Consider the following 21,453-nt stretch of genomic DNA (forward strand, 5'->3'; position numbering starts at 1 on the left):
TATGGCAACGGTTTTTTGATATGCTAAAGGCATTTTACTTAATGACTTCCTGGAGGGCCAAAGAATGATAACATCTGCTTACTATGAGAGTGGTTTTACAAAATTAACCGAAACTTTAACAGAAATATGCCCAAGACCGTGTCAACAGAATGTCCTTCTTCACCATTACAGTGCTTCTGCTCATTTCTCTCCCGAAACAAGGGCAATATTTCAGGAATATCCATGGGAAATCACTGGGCATTCAACTTACAGTCCTAATTTGGTTCTTTCTGATTTCTTTTTGTTTACTAATTTGAAAAAAAAATCTGTTAAAGGCATCCATTTCTCACCAGTTAATAATGTAAAAAAGACTGGATTGACATGTTTAAATGCTCAGAATCATCAGTTCTTTAAGGGTAGATTAAATGCCTGATATCATCACTTAGAAAAGTGTCTTGAACTTGATGGAGCTTATGGTAACAAAGTTTATATTTAAAAAACTCACTCTGCAATAATAGAGGGAGTAGGAAAATTTTAAAAATAAAAATTATTATTTATACCTGTATAATTTATACTAATAAATATAAAACATTTTGTACTTTTCAGCATAAACTGTATATATGGAGACATTTTACTGTTTTTCCTATTGTTGATGATGAATGTATTTAACCATAATTTAATTTAAATAATCTAATTTTAATACACTTAATGTATTTAAAGAAATCACTGAGTAAACATTCTACATCTTTACAGATTTTTTTAAATTCCATTTTTTATGTTTAATATGAATGAGTATAATTAATTAATTTTATTTTATTGTTTTAATATTTTTTATTTATTTTATATATTTAGGAATTATAAATGCAGATTTCTTACATGAATATATTGCATAGTGGTGAAGTGTGGGCTTTTAGCGTGCCCATCACCCAAATAGTGAACATTGCAACCAATAGGTAATTTTTTCAATTCTTATCTTTATAGATTATTAATGCTGCACTTGCTTTGGCTGCAAGACCCAAAAGTCAAGTGGTCAAAAACACCATGGAAATGTACAAGCGTACATGGGAGAATCATATACATGTCCTCACTGAAGCCGTAGATGACATTACAAGCATTGATGACTTCCTTGCTGTATCTGGTATGTTTTTATTCTTTTAATTTGTTTATTTTCTCTTGTCAATTTTATAAAATAGAATAATACTGGGACAGGCATGGTGGCTCATGCCTGTAATGCCAACACTTTGGGAAGCCGAGGCAGGTGGATTACTTGAGGTCAGGGGTTCGATACCAGCCCGGCCAACATGGTGAAACCCCCGCTCTACTAAAAATACAAAAATTAGCTGGGTGTCATGGCTCACGTCTGTAATCCCAGCTACTCAGGAGGCTGAGGCGGGAGAATTGCTTGAACCCAGGAGGCAGAGGTTGCAGTGAACTGAGATCATGTCACTATACTCCAGCCTGGGCAACAGAGCTAGACTCTATCTCAAAAAAAAAAAAAAAAAAAAGAAGAGTACTAAATAAGATTAATTTTATTTAATACAGTAAACATTTAATTGATTGTATTTCTGGATGCAATATGTTGCTATGTATTAGCAGCAGTTGTGTCATCCATGGTCTACTCAGGGATTATGAGCCTGACCTCTTGTAATCTTTTTAAATTTAACAATTTATACTGAGTCTATAAAAGAAACTCCAATTCATGGCCAAAACATATTAGAAAATAATACCTAGAATCTTAGGTTTTTCCTAGATTTTCAAATAAATCCTGATTTCCCTGCACTTCTTTTCCAACCAAATTTTTCTCCCCTCATGGAAAAAAACATATTGGTGAGAAAAAATCATCGATTTGAAATGTGTGAACCACAAAATCTGAGACAGATCTCAGTCAATTTGGGAAGTTTATTTTGCCAAAGTTCAGGACACGCACCCATGACACAGCCTCAGAAGTTCCTGATGACATGTGCCCAAGGTGATCAGAGCACAGCTTAGTTTTATACATTTTAGGAAGACATGAGACATCAATCAACATATGTAAGATGAACAAAGGTTCAGTCTAGAAATGTGGAACAAATTGAAGCAAAAGTGGGACAAGTAGAAACGGGAAGGGGGCTTCCAGGTCATAGGTAGATAAGAGACAAATGGTTGCAATCTTTTGAGTTTCTGATTAGCTTTTCCAAAGGAGGCAATCAGATGTGCATTTATCTCACTGAGCAGAGAGATGACTTTGAATAGAATGGGAGGCAGGTTTGTCCTAAGCAGTTCCCAGCTTGACTTTTCCCTTTGGCTTAGTAATTTTGGGGCTCCAAGATTTATTTTCCTTTCACAGATGCAATATGATAATTCGACAACCATTATATGTATTTGACAGTGCTAATCTGAAGAATTAAACAAACAAGTCTAAATATCTAACTACAACAGACAAGGTTGAGATTCCATGTGAAGCCCAGATTATTCTCTCATCACAAATTAGAATAATATCCCACAGGATTGTGAAGATACTCATAAATCAATATCCTCAGAAGCACAATTCAAGTTTTGTTTGTGTTGTAAGAACAAAGAAGTGAACACATTTTCATCTTTTTTATTCTCTCAAAAAGTAATCCTCTGTCTAAAATAAATTATATATATATTTTTCCTTTTTTGTAAGAGAAGGATTTTCTTGGAATGTGATAATATTCTTTCTTATAAAATGCAAATTCTCATGAATATCCAACTTCATTTTTTAAAGTTACCTGATTTGTTCCAGTCTAACCTATTGACTTCATTACTTTCATGTATGTATACATTCTCATAATGAAAAATTATTCCAGAAACCAACTATATTTTCATGATACATTAGTGAAAATGAAATGTATGCTACTTACATATTTTTAAACTACTTTATTTTTATAGAATCAAAATCTTTGGAAATATAGAAAATGTATGGGAAAAAAATTAATGGCCTTTGATTCCACTACTCAGGAATAATAATCACTGCTAACTGATTTTTTTTCCTTTCACCATTTTTCTAATACATATTTATATTTTCAAATGTGTATCATGCATATATATATGCATATTTATGTTACTTGCCTTTTTACACATATTTGGCTGCATATTTCTGCATGATTGTATATTATTCAAGAACTTATTCATTTATGTGCTCTTTTGGTAACATTTAAACAGTAATTTTAATTATTATGAACAACATTAAGCATATTTTTGTCTATTTGCTATCTCCTTCATATAGACTTCGCAAAGTAAATTCAGTCAACACCTTATATTGGAAAAGCCTTTTGTAAATTGATTGTTAAATAGTAGGTTCTGTTTCTCGGTTCTTTTGGTTAAAAGGCAAGGGAACCTACTTACATTCATCAATATAGAGGTAGTTTAACATAGTAATACTGACAGCACATAGGGAGAATACTCTGGACATGCAACAAGGGGAACCATAATTTACCAATCTTTGCATGATTAGAGCTGGGGGAGGCCTGGGATCCAGGGATATTGTAGGTCCTTAAAGCAGGAATTAATAGTTTTTCCCTTTAGTGCTAGATTAACCTGATATACCGATATTCTGGATCTGCTTCTTTTCATGGACAACTTAAGCAGTTCAAAACATAAACAAGAAACAGAAAACTCAGGTAAAGGTTACTTAAATAACAAAAACCCTTCCTTATCTCATATACCTAGATGTTTGATATACTTGGCTTTAGGGTTACTAGCCCTAGCAAACGGAGGACTTGGGTAGGAGCAGTTAAGCTATGTGGAGAGGGATATTTTAATGGCTAACATTATTTAGAATTGTCCGTACAGGAGGATAATAAAAAGTGGACTGATGGTTAATATGTTTAATTATTATTTTTAAATTCTGTAGAGAAAACGCACATTATTTTCTATGCCCATGGTGGACTGCTCATAATTGTCTACATTTTGGTTGCCCTGGTTGGTAATATTTCTGTTACGGGAAAGGGGTCCCATTCTAGACCCCAAGAGAGGGTTCTTGGATCTTGTGCAAGAAAAAATTGGGGGCAAGTCTGCAATGCAAGATGAAAGCAAGTTTATTAAGAAAGTAAAGAAATGAAAGAATGGGTACTCCATTAACAGAGCAGCCCTGAGAGCTGCTGGTTGCCCATTTTTATGGTTATTTCTTGGTGATATGCTAAACAAGGGGTGGATTATTCATGCCTCCCCCTTTTAGACCATATAGGGTAACTTCCTGATGTTGCCATGGCATTTGTAAATTGTCATGGGGCTGATGGCTGTGTAGTAGTGAGGATGAGCAGAGGTCACTCTTGTGGCCATCTTGGTTTTGGTAGGATTTAGCCAGCTTCTTTACTGCAAACCTATTTTATCAGCAAGGTCTTTATGACCTGTATCTTGTGCCGACCTCATATCTCATTCTGTAACTTAGAATGCATTAACTGTCTAGGAATGCAGCCCAGTAGGTTTCAAACTCATTTTACCAAGCTCCTATTCAAGATGGAGTTGTTCTGGTTCACCTGCCTCTGACAGTTCAAGGTTATTTTATTTATTTATTTATTTATTTTGAGACAGAGTCTCTCTGTGTCACCCAGGCTTGAGTGTAGTGGCGCGATCTTGGCTCACTGCAACCTCCACCTCCCGGATTCAAGCAATTCTCCTGCCTCAGCCTCCCAAGTAGCTGGGATTACAGGCATGTGCCACCACACCTGGCTAATTTTTTTGATTTTTAGTAGAGATGGAGTTTCACTGTATTGGCCAGGCTGGTCTCGAACTCCTGACCTTGTGATCCACCCGCCTCGACCTCTCAAAGTGCTGGGATTATAGGCATGAGCCACCTTGCCCGGCCCAGTTCAAGGTTATTAATGTGTAAGCATCTGTGAATTCTGTTCATGTTCCCTCTTGGTTGCATCTTAAAGCATTGCATCTCCAAGCATTACACAACACAATTTAAAACAGAAAAAGAAGCTGGCTTGCAGCTTTAACTTTAGAGAAGAAAGTCTTTCCCAGATGATTTTCATCAGTTTCTCTTACTTGTCATAGGTCAAAACTTGGTTCCTCTCTCAATCTTGAGCCAATTACTGGCAAAAGAAAATTAGATTTCCAAGATGAGTTTAGAGAGTGCTGATAAGTGATTAACAACTGACTAGAAGCCAGAGGGAGTGGTAGTCCTAATTTGTAGCATTTGTTTATTTCTGTGGCATAAATACTCCCACCTTTGCAGGTTTTAAGCTACCAATGTGATGTCACTGAACTCTGAGTTGGTATGAAATGCATAGAATCGGCTCTCGTGAGCTGGAATAAACAGGTTCTAACTGAACACTAGGCTTAGACCAGCCACAATTTAACCTTTATTACTAGTCACCTACTACACAAACAAAATCAGAGATTTGTTAGTAAAAAAAGAGAAATGGCCATTAAACAGACAACCAGACATGTTTGCCTAAAATACTGAGTGGTTTCCACTGCTCTCTCAAGTTTCTGTGCCTTCATAAGCTTATCTTATGTTAGTTTAGCCATGATTCTTTACCAGTGATCTTTTTGTAACAACATAATTTTTCAACATCTGCTCCCACAGATTATGGCATCTTCTCTCAGAATTTTCCCAGTCAAACAAAAGAGAAATAATCTAGCTGGCCCTCTGGATCTTTTTTGTACCAGCCTAGATGTGTAGGTCCAAAATAAGACCAATGAATAGATGGGTTACCTTTTTTTTTTTTTTTTTTTTCAGATAACTAATCATAGTTTGAATAGCTGTGATGAGAATTGCCACAATCTTGCATCTTCTGTAGGGGACAGATTTTCTTAGAAAAGTTACAGATGTGTTTAATAGCAAATAACTTATCTGGTACTTGTGAAGAATGATTGATATGGCTTGGCTATGTCCCCACCAAAATCTCATCTTGAATTATAGTTCCCATAATTCCCACATGTTGTTGTGGGAGGGACCCCGCAGAGATAATTGAATCACAGGGGCGGTTTCCCCCATCCTGTTCTTGTGGTAGTGAGGTTAGTTCTCGTGAGATCTGATGGTTTTATAAAGTCTTCTTCCTTCACTGGGCTCTCATTCTCCTTCCTGCCATGATGTGAAAAAGGATGTGTTTGCTTCCCCTTCCACCATGATTGTAAGTTTCCTGAGGCCTCCCTAGCCATGTGGAACTGTGAGTCAATTAAACCTCTTTTCTTTATAAATGACCCAGTCTTGGGAAGTTCTTTAGAGCAGCATGAGAATGGACTAATACAATGATCTTTTCGAGTGATACGTTGTTTTGTATTCAGAGACTTCTGGTTCATCTTTTGTCAGGTAGATCAATTGACAAGTTAGTTCTTAGGGTATCTGTGTTGTGAATTACTTAGGGAAAATTTTACTTTCAAATTTTTTATAAGCATTTAACCTCTCATGGGCTTTCTTTCAGGAGTCAATACTAATACTATATATATATAGAGAGAGAGAGAGAGAGAGACAGAGAGAGAGGGAGAGACTATTTTCCATATAGATAGATAGATAGATAGATAGATAGATAGATAGATAGATAGATAGATAGATATAGGGAATAAGGGTCCAAAACAGATTTCCATTTTCTTCTGAATCATTTGTGAAAACCTGTGAATTCTCAGAATATCAGCTCTCTACATTAAAATGTAAATAAAAATAAAAATTTAAAATCAATGGTAAAGGACTCTTAGACTTGAAACTATTTTTTTGTTATTAGCACAGAGGAAGATCACATGTGGTAAAATATTTGCTTATAATTATGTTTTAGTATGATTCAATGGTCCAATATTGACTAAAGATTCTTGAAATAAGGGTATCTCTAATGACAAATGTCTTCTGTTTATCCATTGCAGTTATATATTTAAAACTGAAAGTTTTTCAATGATCATTTAAAAATTATTCATACCATCAACAAATGTCTCATGATAGTTAAACATATATTTTCAGAGGTCAGTTTGCATAAACTGACTCATCATGAGCTACAAACTTTGATAGAAGGGATGAATGATTTGGACCATAAGAACTATTCAACAATTACTAAGAACTGATTAAATATAAGGGTTTGTAAAAATACAGCCTTTCTTTTATTTATTCCTTCGTTTATTTATTTAATATTCCATAATTATTAGTGCTAAATCCCATGAAAGGTACTGGAGATTGAACAATGAGTAAAAGGTAGTGGAAGAGATTACTTGCAAAAGAACTGTGACAGTGGAGATCAAATGAGGATTGGTGGAAGCGATTGACGATGGTTTTTGAATTTTCTGAAAAAGAGATTGACCACTTCTAAATTAGAATTAGCAATGTTATTCCCTTATTGTGGAGTGTTCTGATTATAATATCACATTGACCTTTAGTGAACAGTAGTATTGAAGGATAGTTGAAGATGTGTTTTATTCTATATTTTAAATTTTTCTTAAATGTGTTCACTTTTCCCCCATATTCACTGCTACTACGCCAGTTCAAGTAACTTTCCTTTCCCTAAGTTGCTGTAGAATCTTAATAGGACCTCTTACTTCCATAGTTTTGCCTGAAGTCTCTTAATAGGTATTTGCTGAATGTATAAAAGTATTTATTCCAATTTTAAATTCTGTGTCTACATTAATTTTCCAGATTTATTTCTTCTTAATTCCTTTAATGTGTTTAGCCCCAGGATTAATATTTTTAAAAATCTTCAAATTATGAAAAAATAACTTTCAGCATTAATCATGACAATGTTCTTTGACCTTGGCTTAGTAACACCAAGGTAACTTTCAATGCCATCAAAAATGCACTAACAAGTGTCACCACCAGACTACATCCTGCCCTGGGGCCTAATTACTGCTGCATCTCCACATCACAGGTGCACAGCCTACATCCCCCCACACCCTCCCAGAAGGTTGCAGTGTTACATTACCAGCTAAACCCAGTGGTGCCACAGGGTCTCTGTTACCTGAACCCACACAGAGACCTAAATCCCAGGGAATAGGCAGTCCTGCACGTCAGGGAGGCTTTCCCCAGGACATAGAAATCCAAAGCACATGCTTCCAAGAGCCTGAGAGCCACCTTCCCTGATGACAGTGACCTTGTTCCCTGCAGCAATTGGGCCATCATGTGCCTGCACACAATGCCCAGGGGCCTGAGGACCAGCTTGCTTGTGACCTACTGCCATGAACACTGATCCCCAAATGTGCCACTTACGGCTTAAGGACTGCCCTGTCTGGGATGTGCCACCATCACAACCCAGCAAACTTGGCCCAGCAATAACAGGGCCACTATGTACCTTTGTGTACCACCCAGGATCCTGAGAACTGTTCCATGCAATGTGTACCACCAGAGGTGCCTGTGCACTCCCCAGGGATCCAAGGACTGGCTTGCCTGGAGGCCCCATCTCCAGTAAAGTCACATCACAGCTTTCAGGAACAACTGGAGCATAAGACACTGTGAAGCCATAGATACTACTGATTGGACTAATGCTGAAGAAATCATATGGTGACTACAGTACTGCATTCTCCCAGAAACAAAGCCAAAGCACCCTGCTCAAGTTTAACAATAGACTAGATAAAGCAAAAGAAATAATTTGTGATCTTGAAGACAGATCTTTTGAAATAAGCGAATTAGGCAAAAAGAGAAAAAAAGAATAAAAATGAAAAAAGTTTACATGACATATGGGATATCACTATGCAAACAAATATTCTATTCATATTTTAGAAATTCCAGAAGGAAAAGCAGTGAGAAAATAAATAGGCCACTTATTTAATGAAACAATAGCTGAAAAGTTTCCAACTCTTGGGAGATAATCATGTAGATATAGGGAGCTCAAATGTTCCCAGATCGATTAAATCCAAAAAGGTCTTCTCTGAGGCACATGATAGTCAAATTGTCAAAGCGAAGACAAAAAGGGAATTCTAAAAACACCAAAAGAAAGCATCAAGTCACATATGAGGGTATCTTTGTCCAACTAACAGCAGATTTCTCAGAAGAAACTTACAAGCTAGGAGAGGATAGGATGATATATTCAGATTGCTGGAATAAAAAAAAAAAAAAACTTTCAACTAAGAATACTATAAACCATAAAGCTATTCTTTAGAAATGAAGGAGACATAAAATTTTCCCAGACATACAAAGACTGAGGGAATTAATCACTGTTAAACTAAGCCTACAAGAAATGCTTAAGGGACTCCAACCTCTGAAAGCGAAAGGATGTTATCTATCAATTAAGCAAAAGCAGATATGTGTCTATATCATTGGTAGATGTTACCTATCAATTAAGGAAAAACATGAAAGTATACAACTCACTGGTAAAGCAGATATGCAAATGAGAAAAAGAAAGGAATAAAATTTTATCACTACAGAAAACCACCAAACCACAAAAATAATAAAAGAAGAAAGGAACTAAGGCTATACAGAGCAATTACAAAACAACTAACAAAATAACAAGAATAAGTCCTCATCTTATCAATAACAACCTTAAATGTAAACCGTTTAAATTCCCTAATTGAAGTATATAAACTGGCTGAATTAAAAAACTGAGACCCAACTATTTGCTGCTTATGAGACTCACTTCTCATTTAAAAACACACACAGACTATAACAGAACAGATTAAACAAGATATTTGCTGCAAATGGAAGCAAAAAGTGTGCAAAAGTAGCAAACTTATATCAGACAAAATAGACTTTTATTAAAAATAAAAAGATAAAAAGACACAGAGGTCATTATATAGTGATTAAAAAATCAATTCAGCAAGAGGAAAGAACAATTGTTAATATATATCCACCCAACACCAGAGCACTCAGATATATAGGGCAAATATTATTATAGTTAAAGAGAGAGATAGAGACACCAATGTAATAATAGTTGAGAGCTTTAACACCTCACCCTCCTCACCCTCAGCATTGCACAGCTAATCTATACAGAAAGTCAACAAAGAAACATTGTACTTAAGCTTCATTTTATACCAAATGAACCTAATAGACATTTACAGAACATTTTTTCCAATGGCTACAAAATGCACATTCTTCTCATCAGCATATGGAACATTCTCTAGGATAGACCCTATGTTAGGCCCAAAACAATCTAAATGATTTTTTCAAAAATGCAATTATACCATGTATTCTCTCAGTGGAATATAATTAGAAATCAATAACAAGAGGAACAATGGAAACTGTAAAAATACATAAAAATTAAACAACATTCTCCTGAATGACAAATGAGTTAATGAAGAAATTAACAAGGAAATTTTAAATACTTCTTGAAAGAAATGAAAACAGAAACATAACATACCAAAAAACCTATGGAACACAGAAAAATTAGTACCAGAGGGAAGTTTAAAGGAATAAACACCTATATCAAAAAAAAGATTTCAAATAACCTAGTGATACACCTCAAAAAATAGAAAAGCAAGAACACACCAAACCCAAACTTAATAGAGGAAAATAAATAATAAAGATCAGCACAGAATGAAACAAATTAGAGGCAAAAAAGCAAACAAAAGATTCGTGAAAAAAGTTGGTTTTTGAAAAGTAAACCAAATCGACAAACTATTATATAGATTAAGAAAAAGACCTAAATAAATAATATCAGAAATGAACCATGAGATATTACAACTGACACCACAAAAATACAGAGGATCATTAGAGACTGTTAAGAACAACTATACACCAACAAATTAAAAAACCTGAAGGAAATGGATACATTCCTAGACACAAGTATAAAATACCAAGATTGAACCAAAAATGAACAGAATCAAACAGACCAATAACAAATGAGAAGATTAAATCAGTAACAAAAAGTCTCTCAAAACAGAAAAGTCCAAGACCAGATGGATTCACTAATGAATTCTAGCAAACTTTTAAATAACTAACACCATTTTTTTCTCAAACTATTCCAAAAAATTGAGGATTAAGAAATTCTTCCTAATTAACTCTGTGAAGCTAGCATTACCCTGATAACAAAACCAGACAAGGGCACAACCAAAATAGAAAACTATGGGCCAATATGTCTGATGAAGATAGATTTAAACACCCTCAACCAAATACTAGAAAATTGAACCCAACAGCACGTCAAAAACATAATGAACCTAATCAAGTAGAATTTATTTCAAGGATACAAGGATAGTTCAATATATGCAAATCAATAAATGTAATGCATCACATTAACAATATAAAATTTAAAAAACATGTTATCTCAATAGACAGAAAAATCATTTAATAAAATTCATCATCCCTTTATGATAAAAATTCTTAACAAATTAGGCATAGAGGGAATATACCTCAACACAATAAAGACCATATATGACAAACCCATGGCTAACATTATACTGAATGAAGAAATACTGGAAGCTTTTTCTCTAAGAACTGGAACAAGACAAGGATGCTTGCTTTCACTACTCTTATTCAACATAGTACTAGAAGTCCTATCCCATAGCAATTAGGAAAAAGAAAGTAAGAAATTGCCATCCACATTGGAAAAGAGGAAGTCAAATTGTCCCTCTTTGCAAACAACATGTTCTCATAAATAGAAAAATGTAATGACTCTGCCAAAATACTCTTAAAACTGGCAAATGAATTCATTAAAATTTCAGGATAAAAAAATCAACATACAAAAATAATTAGTATTTTATATACCAGTAATGAACTAGGTGAAAAAGAATTTAAAAATGCAATCCTACTTGCAGTAGCTACAAAAAAAGACACTTAGAAATAAATTTAACCAAGGTGAAAGATGTTTACAATGAAAACTACAAAGCACTGATGAAAGAAATAGAAGAGGATAAAAAGAAATTGAAAAACATTCCATGCTCCTGGACTGAAAGAATTAATATTGTTAAAATGACCATTTCACCCAAGGCAGTCTACAGATTCAGTGCAATCCTTATCAAAATAACACTGTCATTCCTTAAATAAATGGAAAAACATCCTAAAATTGTCTGGAACCACAAATGACCCCAAATACCCAATGCAATACCAAGCCAAAAGGGTAAAACTGGCGATAGTACAAAATATAATATAGTTAGTTAAAATATAATATAGATAGTTCAAAATGTAATACACAGTAATAGTAACAAAAACAAAAACAACATGGTATGGGTATAAAAACAGACACAAAGACCAATGGAATAAGATAGAGAACCCAGAAATTCATCTATATATTTACAGTCAACTCATTTTCAACAAAGATGTCAAGAATATACGTTGAAAAAAATGACACCCTCTTCAACAAATGGTGCTCTGAAAACTGGATATTCATATGCAGAAGATTGAAACTAGAAGACCATCTCTCACTATATTAAAAAATCAACTCAAAGTGGATTAGAGAATTAAATATCAGACTGAAACTATAAAACTAGTAGAAAAAGATAAAGGAAATGTTGCAGGACATTGATCCAGGCAAAGACTTTATGGTTAAGACCACAAAAACAAAAATAGACAAATCAGACTCTATAAAACTACAAAGCTTCTACACAGCAAATGAAACAGTCAACAGAGTTAAGTTACAGCCTATAGAATGAGAGAAGATATTTAAAAACTATTCATCTGGGAAGGGACTACTATCCATGATATATAATGAACTCAAACAACTCAACAGCACAAAAACAATAATCTAATTTAAAAATGAGTGATTTATCTGGACATCGTTTCTCAAAGGAAGGCATACAAATAGCCAATAAATATATGGAAAAATGCTCAAAATCACTAATCATCAGGGAAATGCAAATCAAAACCACAATGAGGTATCATCTCACACCAGTCAGAATTGCTATTATCAAAAAGACAAAAATAAATAACAAACGCTGGTGATGATGCAGAAGAAATGGAACTCTTATATACTGTTGGTGGGAATATAAACTAGTATAGCCACTATGGAGAAGAGTGTGGAGGTTCCTCAAAAAACTGCAAATAGGACTTCCATATGATCTAGCAATCTCACTACTGGGAATCTATCCCAAAGAAGGGAAATCATTGTATTAAAGAAATATCTGCAACCCCATGTTTATTGCAGCACTATTCATAATAGCAAAGATATGGAATAAACCTACGTGTTCAACAACAGATTGAATTGATAAAGAAAATGTGGTATATATACACATGGAATACTAGTCAGCCATAAAGGATAATTAAATCCTGTCATTCACTGTAACATGCATAGAACTGGATGACATTAACTGAAATAAGAGGAAAATAAAGGCAAATACCATATCTTCTCACTCAGATATGAAAGCTTTAAAAAAGGAAAATAGCCACAATTAAAGTAGTATAAAATTATATATAACAAAGTCCCAGAAGTTTATACATTATAAAAGTGGCAAGTATCAAAATTGTGGCTCGTATAGGGAAGCTGTTGCACCAGGAGTGTGGCAACAGAAGTCTTTGAGACCATACTCAAACTGAAAGCAACTTTAAAAACAAGAGCTGCAAGTGTTATCAGGAGTTTTCAGCAAACTATTTAAAATAGTCAAAAACTGAGCAGTTAAAAAGTACCTTCTGAAGTGAACGCCGTTTCTAAATGGGATCCCAATGCCTGGTGGGAGAGGCAGCCTCACTCTACCGTGCAGGCTGGACAAAGGTCCCTGCCCTGAAGTCTTAGACTCTGAGAGTCAACGAAATTGTTAAAAAAACAAAAAACAAAAAACAAAACAAAACAAAAAAAAACAAGAGCTGCTCCTGCACCACCACACTCTTAATTGGACAAAGATTGGATCAGATTGTAAGAATTTATTATGCTCAACATCACTAATATAATTTTAATAGTTATTTAAGAAACAAACCCAAGAAACTCTTCCACAGAATCTAAATGAAAGGAAATGATTTAAAAAAATGCTAACAGGGATGTTGAGTAAGGGGAATTCTTATGTACTGTTAGTGGGAATGTTAATTAGTACAGCTATTATGAAAAATACTATTGAGATTTCTCAAAATGCTAAAAACAGAACCACCATATGATTTAGCAGTGCCACTACTGGGTATTTATCCAAAGGAAAGGAAGTCAGCATAGCAAAGAGATATCTGTACTGCCATGTTTATTACAGCACTATTCTCAATAGCCAGGGTATGGAATGAACCTAAATGTCTATTAACAGATGAATAAATAAAGAAAATGTAATATATATATATACACACAACAGAATATTGTTCAGCTATTTAAAAAATGAAATATTGTCATTGGTAACATGGATGAGCCTGGAGGACATTATGTTAAGTAAAATAAGTCTGACGTGGAAAGATAAATATTGCATGTTCTCACTGACATGTAGGAGCAAAACAATGAGCTCATGGAAGTAAAGAGTAGAACTCTGGTTATTACAGGCTGGGAACAGTAAGGGAGAAGGAGGATAGAGGGATGTTGGTCAATGCATATAAAGTTCCAGTTAGATAAGAAGAATATGTTTTAGTGTTCTATGGCACTGTAGGGTGAATATAGTTAATAATTTATTGTATATGTTCAAAAAGCTAGAAGAGAGGATTTTGAAAGTTCTCATTAAACAAATGATAATGACTTGAGGTGATGAATGTTTTAATTACCCTGAATTTATAATTACACACTGTATACATGTATCTGTCACTTGGTACCCCATAAATATGTTTCATTTATTATGTGTCAAGTAAAATTGAAAGGAAAAAAAGAGAAAAATGAACAAAATGTAATAACAGGCCTTTTTGTCCATGACATCATAGTGAGCATGACCTTTGGCTTCTACAAAGTTTTAATCCAAATTTGACAAAGAAAATGGAAAATAAATTGATTTTCCATTTTCTTTCATAAGCTGATGCCAAAAAACACATAATAATGTTAGCAAGAGCAAAATGTTAAAATTAACTGCATCAAAACTAAGCACTATTAAATCTCAATATGATATTTATTTAATAGGAGTTGGGATAAAAGATGACCAATATAGTATGTATCTATGCAAATATTAATTATACAATATAATTATAACCAATTTCCTATTACCATACATTGCACTTATACATTATTCTTCAACCTATACCTAGTCAAACTTTAGTTTGATTAAAAGCATCAAGCCATGAAGTGGTTCAATACAAATATATCTTTTAAATTGGAGATTGTTAATCATTTCCTGAAAAAATGATTTTGATAAAATTAAACTGAGTATCTATTATGTGCAAGACAGTGTGCTGGGGAATTAAAGAAAATACAAAGAAGAAAAATACACAGAATTTGCTTTGAGAGAACTCACAATCTGGTGTATATGAATCAGATTTCAAAAGAATTGTATTTGTCACGTAAACAAAATCTTTTACAATTAATGCTGCTGTACTGTCAGGATACTGAGGAAATGTTTTTAAAGAAACAGCTGTTCAGCTGGATTATTGAATTGAACCTTTAGAAAATTGGAAAAGCCTCCCATAAAGAGGGAAAAACTGTGAAAATTCATGGTGGGTTTGAGGGACAGCAAGTTGGCCAGTATAAAAGAAGCATAGACTACATCAGGATTGGTACTGAGCTTAAAAAGTCAACAGATGGCTTCATATAGGGTCCTGAACTTCCATAGGAAAAGGCAAGTGCTGTGGTTTGGACATTCGACCCCTCCAAATAGTACATCGAAACTGGATCCCCAGTGTTGAATGCAGTGCCTAATGGGAGGTGTTTAGGCCTTGGGTGTGGATCCTTCATGAGCAGCTTGGAGCAATCCTCTTGGTAATGAGTGAATTCTCACTCTATTTATTCCTGCAAGGGCTGGTTATTTGAAAGAGCCTGGCACCCTGCACCCTTTGCTTCCTCCCTTTCCAAGTAATCTCTACATGCTGGCTCCGCATGACCTTCTGCCATGAGTGGAAGCAGCCTGAAGCCCTCAACAGAAGTAGGTGCTGGTGCCATGCTTCTTACACAGTCTGCAGAATTGTGAACCAAATAAACCTCTTTTCTTTGTAGATTACCCAGTTTTGGGTATTCCTTTATAGCAACACAAACAGGCTAAGACAGTAAGCCATCTGAAATTTTAAATAGTAACGTCGTATACTTTATCAGTTTTTAGAACACCATCTCCAGATGCCAACTTCTTGTAGAAGTAAGTGATGTAGTGCTAAATAATCCTTAATGGCCCTTAGAAATGAAAGTAAATCCAATATAAAACAGGTGTTCCCTCGTTTTCTCCATTCTATCTCCAAAAAATGAAAGCACGTGACTGACACATTCAAGATGTTACAATAGGAAGGTGAGAACCAGCTTGATAACTGCATCCTAGCTCAAGCCGAATAACCTAGGTTTCCATTTACCGAGAAAAGAAGCTCTTCCTCATCAGGATAGGCCACTGATGACTTGCAGCCAGGATCTTCTATAACATTGACTAAAATTAAGAGACAGTGATTTCATAGCTGTAAGATTTTTTTCCCCTGAATCATCTGTGATTACATTTTCATGTTACAGTATATTGTTCAGGGATCATTGTGGAGACTGAAGAGAAATGTACACATGGCTTTTTTGTAGGTCATGGTGAAAGACAGAGAGAAAGTGTGTATTCAGAAATGATTGAATAGGCTTCCCCAAAGTAATCCATTATTGCTTTATTGGTAATTATGTTTTGAATTACTGCCTGTACTTACATGACTGAAGAGTAGTTTGGGCATGTGAACTGGAATTTATCACACATCATTTCATGTACTAACAGGTAAGTTCACTTAAGGTGCTTTCATTTGAATAAACAATAAGTAGACTGCAGTACTGTTCTTTGAATATTATGACTTAGATCTTTAGAAAAGCCATAACTGGGAGTCCTTTTTTGACTGTCTTAATAAGTCAGATTTGAAAATTTTTGCTATAACTTTAAGGTATAGCTAGAGTAATGATTAATAATCTTACTGATAAAGTAAATAGCCCTAAGGATTTGCATTTTAGACTTGCATAACAATATAATAGTTTCTAAATACTTCAGATGCATGTGCTATGTACTGACAAAGGCTGTGAATGATAAAATATACTGTTTATAAACAATTTGCTTAGAATTGTCTCAGTGAGTGTATGTGCATTGTTAATAAACCATATTATTTTCAATGGCCAGATATATTGACAAAGACTTTCAACAAAGAAATAGAGGGTCAAAGGAAGTCTCACAATTTTATGTGTATTCAGTTATTTAGGGGTGTATCTCAACTCTAACCACCTATAATCAGTATAAATTGGATGAGGAAAAATCGTTAATATGGTGAATCCTTTAGGATATTTTATAGATTAGATGAAGGATTACAGGGAAATTTTCTCCTTGCCACACAGCACGTTCCTACCTACCAATGAGCCCAAGACATGTTCCTGGGCATTGTGAGAGAACAAAGATTTCAGCTAGAGCTGAAGGGGCTTTAGGCTGGTGAGAATAGCATCAATCTTGCTATCCAAGTGGGTCTAGATAGGAAATTTGAAAACAGGAATCATGTATCTGATTTTACGAGTTGTTGTTGCAATAGACTTAGGGACTTAGAAAGCATCCTGAGGAATTTTAACAAACCGGTAAAAACCTTTGCTTGGAGAATGGCTCCAGAGCCTGTGCTGTGAACAAGTTCTACGTGTTTTTAAAATGCATCTAGGAGTTACATTGTCCTAAAAAATCTAGCTCATAGAAGCAGGGAGTAGAATAGTGGTTACCAAGGACTGCTGGTAAGGGGAGAGGACTGGGGAGATGTTGGTTAAAGGATACAAAATTTCAGTTAAATGGGAGGAATAAGTTCAAGAGATCTATTATACAACAAGCTGACTATAGTTAATAACAATATATTGTCAGTTTGAAAATCGCTGAGAGAACAAGTAAATGTTCTCACTATAAAAAATGATTAAGTATGTGAGGTGATGTATATGTTAATTAGCTTGATTTAGCTATAATATATACATATTTCAAAACATCATGTTGTACACCACAAATATATACAACTAATATTTGTTAATTAAAAAAGAAATAATTTTAAAAGAAAAAGAATTATGTTCTTACAAACTGCCTATCGTTCTTACTAAAATTTCACCGCTAAAGTAATTCTTATAGATTTGACAGGAAGATAGTGAATTTTCTCTTTAGAGACTATGTGGAACATAGAAAAAGAAAAATCTGGGCCAGGCGCAATGGCTCACTCCTGTAATCCTAGCACTTTGAGAGGCCGAGGCAGGAGGATCACAATGTCAGGAGTTCAAGACCAGCCTGGGCAACATGGTGAAACCCCATCTCTACTAAAAATACAAAAATTAGCCAGGCATGGTGGCATGTGCCTGTAATCCCAGCTACTCGGGAGGCTGAGGCAGGAGAATTGCTTGAACCCGGGAGGCAGAGGTTACAGTGAGCAGAGATCACACCACTGCACTCCAGCCTGGGTGACAGAGCAAGACTCCATCTTAAAAAAAAAAAATCTGTTTTTGGAGGGAGTTATGTATTCTTGAAGATAGATAATTCTGTCATTTCCTACAAAAATCTATGCTCTTTGGGAAATAACCACCCAGACTCTCTAAATGCCTCTTTGAAAATGTTAATTATATAATTTATTCATTCATGTACTCATTTATTAACAAATATCTGGTGAGCACCTACTAGGTGATAGGACTGTTTTAAAGATAGGACTGCCAGTGGAATAGACAAAACTCTCTGCATCTTTAGAGCTCACATTCTTTTACAATTGGAAGAATTGAATAAATTACATATTTTAAATGTTCTGAATAGTGTCTAGGACATATTGAGTGGCCTAGTAAAAGATAACCGTTATTACTAACATTATTGGCAGGCCAGTGTTAAAATTTAAACCAGTATGAGAAAGATAAATCTCTTTAAGGAGCACTTTTGTTCAACCTATCCCAATAATAGACTATATAGTTAACCAAAATAACTGAAGAATTATCTTCAGAGCTAGGGTGCATGACTATCAGATATTAAAAAGTAAAAAAAAAATCTGATAATTTCAATTATTAAATGTGATATACTTAAAAGAGTATGCTCATACGATACTTCTGGGAATGTAAATTGTTACAATCTCTGTGAAGAACAAAATAACAATATGTGGTACCTGGGTTATGTTGCCAGAAATCCCCCTCTAGGTTTATTGAAGAAACTTGTGCACATATTCATAAGGAAAACCTGGTACAAGTATGATCATAATAGAGTTTTTTTTTTCCATCAATGGGGAAATGAGCAAATAGCAGCAAACACAGTAGTTAAGACAAATGAGCTAGTTTCATATGTTAAAAGGAGAAATTTTCAAAGCAATATTGAGTGGATGAGCAAGTTTTATGGACAGTAGGATGTCATAAATGCCGTGTGTATCAAATACATAACAGTGATTAACTTTAGAGAGGGAGGGACGAGACTGAGGAAGAGTTCATATAGGACTTCAGTGTTGGAAGAGTTCATATAGGACTTCAGTGTTATCTACAATGCTTTATCCTTTAAAAATTAGAGCAAAATCCAATGGGAAAAATAGTGCATGTTATTATTGAGGTAGATAGATTATTTTCTATATTTTATGATCTCTACTTTTCTTAAACATTTATAATAAAAAATACATATTGAATAGGAGAAGTAGATGTCAGGGTGCAAAGCCAGGTGACATAGAAGAGTCTGTGCCTGGGGAACAGAGAGATCATGCCAGACCAACACATATCAGTATCTGAAACTCACCTAAGAATTGTGATTATCCTATATTCTTTCACTTGACTGTGAATCTCAGTAATACAGTTTAAAAAATGCTTTGTGAAAATGAAAAATGCCTAAACCTTTATCACCCAGGGTCAGACTCTAATAGAAGAATACTTTCTGAAGTTTTATGTCATTTTTCATTCCAGTTTTGTTGGTGAGTGTGAGGAAAGGATAGCTAGATTAAAAAAATACTTTTATTCTGAAATATTTCAAGCATCCATAAAAGATTAGAGCATATAGAATCACAATGTAATGTTACGGTGAAGTCTTACTGAGTCTTAACTTTTCTCATACTTGTTATTACATGTATAATTGATGTCCCCTGTGTAACCTTTCTCAGGATTTTACAATTTTTCTTTTTTAGTACTAAAGATTTTGATGAAAGCCTTTGCCCCTTCATAAGCAAATCTGCATGACAGACATTTTCCATCTATTGGATTAGGAGATTTAGGGCATCAAAATAATCAGAATCTCCCTCAGGCAATAGAATATTCTTACTCTGAGTATGTGAAAACTCAAAGCTAAAGCTGAAAAGTTTTTCACAGGCGCATGACAACAAGATTTAAATGATATTCTGTTCTGCCATCTTTATAGCAATCTCGATAGTATTGGGGGAATGAATGCCTTTGAAGCCAAGTGCCCAGTGAACACTTTCGTGTTGACAAGTTAATCATTTATTGTGTCAGTCAACAAATACTTATTGAGCAATTACTATTCACTCTAGAGATGAAATGGTGGATAAAGCCTACTGGACTTATTCACAAGAGATCTATAGTCTAATGGGGGAAACAAGCCCTCACCTGATAATTACAGTGTGTTAAAATAGGTTCTGTTGGGAAAGACACCAAGGCTATCTTTCTATCAACAAAGTAATTCTGTGACAACCAGTCTTTGAAACGTCATCATTCTTCACTGTTATTTGAATTTGTGATCACTCTTTCATATATTGGCATTTAGTAGCTCATTATAAAGACTTACATGACAATCCAAATAAGATGCAAAACATAATCCATGTTCACTGTGATAGATTTCATTCATCTCTATAGTAATTACAGATGTATAATAATCAAATTTCAATCTGGTTCTTCATAAGTTTGTAAAATGTGTAATTACCAGGAATTTATAAATAAGTTAACACTTTACATTCATTTATAAATAATTTTGCAAATGCTTGTTTTCTCTGTCAGATTTTCTTGTAGGGAATCAGTGGCTTTGAGATTTCAGGCTTTCATCGCATTAGGGCAGTAACTGCCACATGCTAACAGTAGAATATAACTATTAAAATTCTAAACCAGAAAAAATGATATATTTGACACTTCATAAAAATCTGTCTTAATTATAAATATTGACTTTAAAATATTCACTGACATCCAGACCAACTACCCTACAATCCCCCATAACCTTATAATTTAATCAACTTCAGAGACTTTCAGTTGTAGGTGAAACATAGTTTTCAGGTACAGTTGTAATACTATACGTGGAAGATGGTCATGGGAGGAAAGAAAAATATGTCCGTTTTGTGTATCTAAATAATTTGATATGGCAACATTAAATTCCCATGCCATGATTTAATATTTACTTGCAAATATGCATTCACTGTCTTGATAGTGATTTATGTACTTTATGTTTCATACCTAAATTACATATAAATACTCTTTACCTAACTATATGGGAAATTTCTTTAAGGTAGAGATATTCAGCCTTGGCCTTGTGACTTGACCCTTTCTTCTTAAACTAGATCATAAAATCTACTTATTTAAAATTCTGTAAGGTGTTTTCAACCATTGAATTTTAAGCTAACATCATATTCAAAGTATGTAAAACTACCAAACTTATCTAGGGTGGTAAGCCAATTATTATTTTATTATCTTCTGTCTGTCATATTTAGCAAAAACATGTGTGGTGACTGGATTA

General features: G+C 34.4%; 1 protein-coding gene across 3 annotated transcripts in view; it reads left to right on the forward strand.

Moving 5' to 3' along the window:
• The window catches only part of CTNNA3 (catenin alpha 3), a 1,788,954-nt gene that overhangs the window by 1,176,076 nt on the left and 591,425 nt on the right, over positions 1-21,453 (forward strand). For all 3 annotated transcript variants that reach the window (XM_055353691.2, XM_055353692.2, XM_019035348.4), the window contains one exon: positions 961-1,117. In XM_055353691.2, coding sequence (XP_055209666.2) covers positions 961-1,117 — 157 coding nt within the window. The remainder of the gene's footprint in view (positions 1-960; positions 1,118-21,453) is intronic.

The sequence above is a fragment of the Gorilla gorilla genome, chromosome 8 (assembly GCF_029281585.2).
Source record: "Gorilla gorilla gorilla isolate KB3781 chromosome 8, NHGRI_mGorGor1-v2.1_pri, whole genome shotgun sequence".
In the NCBI taxonomy this organism is placed as follows: domain Eukaryota; kingdom Metazoa; phylum Chordata; class Mammalia; order Primates; family Hominidae; genus Gorilla; species Gorilla gorilla.